The sequence below is a fragment of the Mytilus edulis genome, chromosome 6, assembly GCF_963676685.1.
Source record: "Mytilus edulis chromosome 6, xbMytEdul2.2, whole genome shotgun sequence".
NCBI lineage: Eukaryota > Metazoa > Mollusca > Bivalvia > Mytilida > Mytilidae > Mytilus > Mytilus edulis.
In genome coordinates this window covers 18,635,869-18,643,123 of record NC_092349.1, presented here as the reverse complement: position 1 = coordinate 18,643,123, position 7,255 = coordinate 18,635,869, and the positions used below count along the sequence as shown (strand labels likewise).

Genomic DNA, 7,255 nt, shown 5'->3' with positions numbered 1-7,255 from the left:
TTATTTAAATTCCTAATATTACGATTGTTATTGAAATTTGCCGTTTCAGAATCAAATGTTTTCTTGGTATTGTTTTTACAACAGCGTACGCCGAAAATGTAGTGATTTGATGGAGATATCTTAAACATTAGACATAACAAATGGCAAGCTGTTCCATTTTAGACACAAAACATGGAACCATAGCCGTTCATATTACGAAACTAAAGGTGAATTGATTTAAGTATTTCCAAGCAGAATAACTGTTTAACGCAATGTTAAATCTAATTTGTGGAATTAAAGGCCCTGGTTTGGTAAACATGTGATACAATGAATATCCCCTGACAATAATGATATTTCAGTATTTGTTACCCGAACGTTGTGCACTAAGCGCACCTTGTTAAAAGCAATTCGATAAAAATACCTCTTGTTTCCTGCATGTTTAACTTAAAACTAAACGCTTTTAAATGCACGGCATTTTATACGAATAAGACGTCCTTAATAATGTCGGAACCCAAGCCTCAAAAGACCTTTATTTCTATGCATTCAGGGAAGGCTTATCAAAGGGTATGTTAACATTGGTTTTAATTGAACAATAATAATTGCTGACCAAAACAGAGCAATAGAGTTCAGCGCTGTTAAGTTTGTTTGTTTTTGCGTCGTCCAAATTTTATTTTCAGCGAATGTTTTCAGGCAATGTTAATTCAGGTGTTTTGTTTTTGCTACTGTTTCTACAACTTACGACTTTTTAAAAGCCCCTTTGGTCTTATTATTTAAAGCTGTTACAGTCATCAATTTCGAAAACAGTACTGTTATGGGAAAGTAATTAAGTTTAAAGGTAAGTCACTATTTTCACTTGCAAATCACTGCCAATCTAGCCCTGCTCAATCAAATTTACATTTCGTTCAGTGGATATAAGTAACTTCAATGCTGAAGTCATTTTCAAACTGACAACGCCATTGCTAAACAATAAACATATTGGTGGGGTTTGTGTTGCTCCATCTTTAGTTTTATATGTTGTGTTTTGTTTGTCTTTTCTTTTTAGCCATGGCTCTGTAAGTTAATTGTGCGACGTATGAGTTTTGAATGACCCTCTTATGTTATAGACATGAAAGACTTTTTTATGAAATATTTAATACGTTTAAAAACTATATAGACACCTGTCTGATTTTAGAAACTCTGTGTTTCTAACCAGTAGATGTTTTTTTTAAAGTCAAACTTTGTTTGTGAGCGTGCTTTGCTTCATAAATTTAATGCTGTAGGTGTCATTTGGTAGAATTAGCTTTCCCTTCAAACAGTTTTTGAAATGTCCAGTTGTATGCTGTTCTCATTTAGAACAAACTATTATGTCGGGGACTTTTGTAGCTGACTATGCAGTATGGGCTTTAAAGGCCGTACAGTGACCTATAGTTGTTTATTTCTGTGTCAGATTGGTCTCTTGTGGAGAGTTGTCTCATTGTCAATCATACCACATCTTCTTTTGTATATGTTACTAAGAATGAATGTGATGTATACTTTACAAATTAACAGTAATACTATAGGTTCTCTCCTGCTGTTTATAAATTAGAAATGAGGAATATGTTTTATGTATAGTATAATAAATTTTTCCTGGCTATATGTATTTACTTGTAAAAGCGTTTTGCAGACATATTTAAAACAGAATAAAATTAATATCTTATCAATTTTATTAAAGAAAAGCAGTAAAAAATAAATGCAACACTAAAACAATTGCAACAGAGCATAAAACAATACATTGTAAAATGTATGATAAGATTCAATTTGAGAATTTGAGCAAAACTATAATATTCTTAAACTACATTCACATTTTAACTACGGCTTTGATAAACAAATACAACCCTGTTTCATTGACTACAATTCGAACAGTAAACATGCATATTTCAATAACTATTCACACGAACGTTAAACAAAAATACATTTAAAGAATCATTTAAAAAAATAATAAATACATAAAACCCCTTAAAATCAATTTTATACATTTACAAATTTTATTTTAACAGAGCAAAAACAATAAAAAAAATACACACAATGCACACACTCACAATTTCAGACACTTAAACATGATATTAAACGAAATGTCAGTATCAAGTTCACGGAAATAAATACTATCATATATACACACAAAGGCAGTGACTAGCTTCAGTTCGAGACTGTTTGATTGCGGACGGAAATTGCACTCATGTAACCGTTAATTTGAGTATTTTATAATTTAATATCAAAAATATACAACCATGTTCATATATGTCCATAGGACATTACAATGCTTGTTCCAATTACTCTGGAAAGGATGTGTAGGATATAATACATAGACCTTACATTTCCTCTGGTCCGTCAGCTGGTGGGCGGGCAGTGGTTATTTGTACATCATTTACTACTTCTCTTGGCTGTTCACATACAAAGGCTACTGGAATATACGTGTCTGTTACTTCATATTTATAATATCCATTTGCGCATCCTGCTCTTTTTAATACTTGAATTTTCTGTTGAATTGGTGAACATTTTTGATCCCCGGAAGCATCTATACACTTGGTACATTTAGTGCTGGCTCTGTAGAGTTCATGAGGGAATGTTTCAGCGCTGTATGGAGTCTTCTCTAAATACCATGGGCATGATGTACGTACCATTAAAGGAAGATTAGATCCTTTTAAAAATGTTGAAGGACAGCTGCTTTGAGCTTTATCTATACCAAAATATACAAGTTGACCGAAGTCAGCTTCTAATGTGTTCTGTGTCCAACCTTCCGTGAAAAATAATGATCTGTAATCTACACCTCCATTTAAACTATTGAATCTGGTCTGTAAATTTGATGGATCTGTACATGTGGGGGCACTTTTGACAGATATGAAACTGTAGAAGATGAATAGTACGACAGCTTTAAGGATCTGAAAATGAATAAAAAAAATCAATTTGAAAAGTTAAGTTTTTGTCAATCACATGTATAAATCTTTGATTTATTAAGACATTTTTTTCACAATCTTGGATTAAATACAACATTTTTTTTTATAAAGGAGAAGTTGGTTTTCAGAGCTATTACTGACAATTTGTAACATTTTTTAAAGTTTATAATTTCGCATTCTCAAAAATTGAATAAAGCTATATAGCTACTATATAAAATTTTAAAATATGAAAAAGGTCGTAATAAATATAATCATATATCGAATAGCTACTTCATAAAAACTACTAGTTGCATTTTGTACAATTAATTATTGTTGCTTACATTGATAAAATTCATCTTGTATTTTTTTTCTTGTTAACTTATTTATGCTTCTTGTGTTCTTGTCTTACTGCGACTGTTATGTTGCAGACATACTAAGACAATATATATATATGTATTTTGAAAAAGGATGTATCTATTTTTAAGATTTGGAATATCTTTAAATTCATCCACTGAAAAGTAGCCGCATTCAACACATCACCTAGCCTCTGTGGGAAATTTGTTTTTGTATAATAATACCGCAAGAAATAACGCGGAAGTCATCTGTTATCATTTCCTTAGCTATTATTAGAAGGTCTTTAAAAATTAGGTGATTTCCTCTCAGTAGTTTTAGTCAATTCACACACTTTTATTGATTTTGTGGTTTAAATTTTATTTACCTGTGATATACAAGTTTGTGAGTTATCAGGAAAATTATATAGAAAAGTTATCTTTTATTAACAGTTACAATAAGAATTAGAATGTGTTACTATTGGACAATCTTTAGGGACACTGCATACATAGATAAAGTTTTATTTTGCCTTCCGTTCAAAGTGTTGCATTTTTACATAAAATTTTAAGAAGGACCTTTACAAATTACAACATTCTTATAGCAACATAATTTGTATTGTTACACCAGATTTATGATGATTTGAGTATTAAATGTATTATTGATACCTATAATCATTATTCGATATGTACATAAGAATTCTGGAAAACAAAATTTTACAACATTTAGTTAAATTTGTGTAAATGCTGATTTTGCTATTTTATATGAGAATACATACGCAAATAGGTCACACTATAAGTTTGATTTTTATCATATCCACTTAAAAGATTTTAAATATATTTATCTCTTATCATGTACATTCGATTTTTAATTTCTTAACAATTTAAATTCTGTAAACAATATTTTACTGTGATATAAACAGGGATATGGATCAATTAGCATGTGTGTTTGTTTTTGTTTATCTTTGCAAATATTTGTGTTTATTGAAAGAGATCATATAAAGTCTATAACTGTCAAAATCAATATATTGGTTGTTTGTTTAATCGAAATTCAATAAAACAAAAATCACAATTATTCAACTGGTAGGAAAAAATTCAGCCAATATAAATGTGATGAAAGAGCATTTTTTTTGCAGTATGAACCAAACTAGGTATGGCAAACTTGATAGTGGATAAATATTGCTACCTTTAAAATGAAACATAAAAGGATTTTAAAAATGTCCCTTACTAGACATGCTAAAACTTATTTTACTAATATTATATAACAAACCTTTCTTGCTTACATAAATTGTATAAATCTTTTTGTATCATATACGTATCTCTACAATAACTGTCTCGTCAGTGATGCTAAGACTGGAGTATTTGAATATATGAAAATAATTTTAAAAAATGAAGACCTTGTAAATGAAAACGACCAAGAGTTAAGCCAAAAGAGGGAAAATAATCGTAGTGTTGCATGATGGAAAAGAATCGTAGTGTTGCATGAGGAAATAATCATAGTGTTGCATGATGGAAAAGAATCGTAGTGTTGCATGAGGAAATAATCGTAGTGTTGCATGATGGAAAAGAATCGTAGTGTTGCATGAGGGAAAAGAATCGTAGTGTTGCATGAGGGAAAATAATCGTAGTGTTGCATGAGGGAAAATAATCGTAGTGTTGCATGAGTGAAGAGAATCGTAGTGTTGCATGACGGAATAACATTCGTTCGTTTAAATTAATTTTCAAAAATGGGAAGAATGAACCATTTTAATTGTTTGTTCGTTTTTAAATGTATAACATGTATAAATTATTAAGAAACTTTATTTTCAATTATGTCAGGAAAAGTTGAAATAAGATGTATTCTTCTGTTATTTAGGGTTTGATTGGACATACATATCTTTAGTTGTTTTGTCTTTTTTAATAAATCTTTGGTTTTATCAATTTTTTGTCTTTGAACAATCCTGATGAAGGCAAATTCAGACAAGCGCGTCGGAAGCATGGAAGTTATAAAAAAAACTCTTCAAAAATACAAAGTTATAATTGTGTATACGCGTCTGGTCTACACAGACTCATCAGCTAAGTTTTTTTTTAAATTTTCTGTGGAAGGCATATACAAATAACTAACTAAAATAGAATTTCGAAAATAAAAAAAATTAACTTTTTAAAATTCTATTTGTCCAAACGCTTTTCTGGATTAACATTAATCAGAAACGGTAAAAAAAACCAAAATTAGAAACACTTGACTTATAAGAACCCGCGAATCTCTATATGTACAACATTGGGTCTTACAAATGCAAACAAAATCTTCGTTCTAATGTAATTGGTGAAAAATAACAAATGATAGATATTTAAAAAAAAAAAACAACATGCTTGATGATTACAGATGTGGTTGCCTTGTTCTTATATAATTAGGTGATCACACTGCAAATAAGAGGGTTAACTATCCCCTTAAAACATTAAACATTGTAGCCAAATGGCTTTATGTGATGTCCCTGTTAGGATCTAATATCATCTCAGTTTGTCAAAATTTGTGTTTTATGTCTTGTTGTTTTTATCAATATGTGTGAACTGACAAATTTGTGAAGGTTTAAAATGAGATAATCATTTTAGAATTGTTTTACAAAAGTCATTTTTGAGGCTTTTATATTTCGTGTGAGCCAAGGCTCCGTATTGAAAGCCGTACTTTGACCTAAACTTGTTTACTTTTTACAACTCGTAGATTGGATGGAGAGTTATCTCTTTGGCACTCATATCACGTTTATTTCTATATGTGATTGTTCAATACTCTATCATTAATGCTAACAATTCATAGCAGTTTATTTCGACACAACAAAAATCGCAACTATAGTTATGCGTCTAAAGAAGCGTGGATCGTCTGGATTTTTTTCTCTGAGAAAACGTAAAAACATAACGTCATAGAGTGTGATTGCCAGTGAAACATATATATAAAGATATCAAATGATGAAGATCTATTATTGCAATTTCTCCTTGTTGTTAGTCTTGTTTTGTATTTTAGAAAGTAATTTGTGAGATGTGAATAGGTGGCTCCATGTTTTTTAATTTTCGTTAAATAAAACGAATGCTGCTTAATTTTGTAACTCTGTAAATTAGTTTGAACACATTAATTTTTTGATTTAAACTCATATTTGATTTATTTTTGTTATGGAAGTGATGATTATTACCACAAAACACCAATTCCTCATGGAATTTATAAAAGTAATACATATAATGCATAATGCAGGTACACGTGTTCATAGAATGGATGTGTGACTTTTTCTTTGTTGCATAATAATTGAAGGCTATGTTCAATATATTTAATTTGTTCCTCTTCCGTCATTATAATGTAAATTTTCATTAAAAATACTATGTAATCCACAGGGAAAGGAAACTTAGTCATAAAGTGATACGTTAAAAGTGTTCATGGAAGGGGAATCATTATTAACCCCTTTTGAAATAAATGTTGTTAAAAATAGAAAAAAAACCTACCTAACGTTTGTTTAGCCTTTTTAACTTTTTTGAATTCGAGCGTCCATGATGAGTCTTTTGTAGACAAAACGCGCGTCTGGCGTAAATACAAAATTTAATCCTCGTGTCAATGATGAGTTTATTTACGTGTTAGAAGAAACATTTTTATAAAATTGAGAATGGAAATCTGGAATATGCCAACAAGAGACAACAACCCGATTAAAGAACAAATAACAGCCGAATAGGATATTCAATCTGACCATTTCTTCTTTTTATTTGATGATGATTGTCAAATGATAAATAAAAAAGTAATTTTAATTGTTATCTGTATCGTAGATACTTGATTTGATATTCTTATGTTACATAACCGATTTATACCATACAATATTGTTCATGTAAAGGTCAAGGTTATATAATTAAATACTAGTATAATGATAGATTGACTTATATATCTAAGGTTATGAATGTATTTTATCTTACTAAATACTACGGAATTTCATGCCCTCAATGCATTTCAATTTCTTACTTTCGTTTGCCTTTATTACTTTGTTTATTCGAACGTCTCTCTTAAATCAAAATGCGAGTTTGGCGTACACAATTTAGGCCTGGTATCTA

General features: G+C 30.0%; 1 protein-coding gene across 1 annotated transcript; it reads right to left on the bottom strand.

The window, feature by feature from the left end:
• Positions 1 to 1,645: 1,645 nt before the first annotated feature.
• On the bottom strand, positions 1,646 to 3,294 carry LOC139527281 (uncharacterized). The gene is made up of 2 exons (XM_071322625.1): positions 3,212 to 3,294; positions 1,646 to 2,876 (listed from the first exon to the last, which is right to left on the bottom strand). The coding sequence occupies exons 1-2, from the start codon at positions 3,224 to 3,226 to the stop codon at positions 2,307 to 2,309; spliced, it is 585 nt and encodes a 194-aa protein (XP_071178726.1). The 5' UTR covers positions 3,227 to 3,294; the 3' UTR covers positions 1,646 to 2,306.
• Positions 3,295 to 7,255: the final 3,961 nt, after the last annotated feature.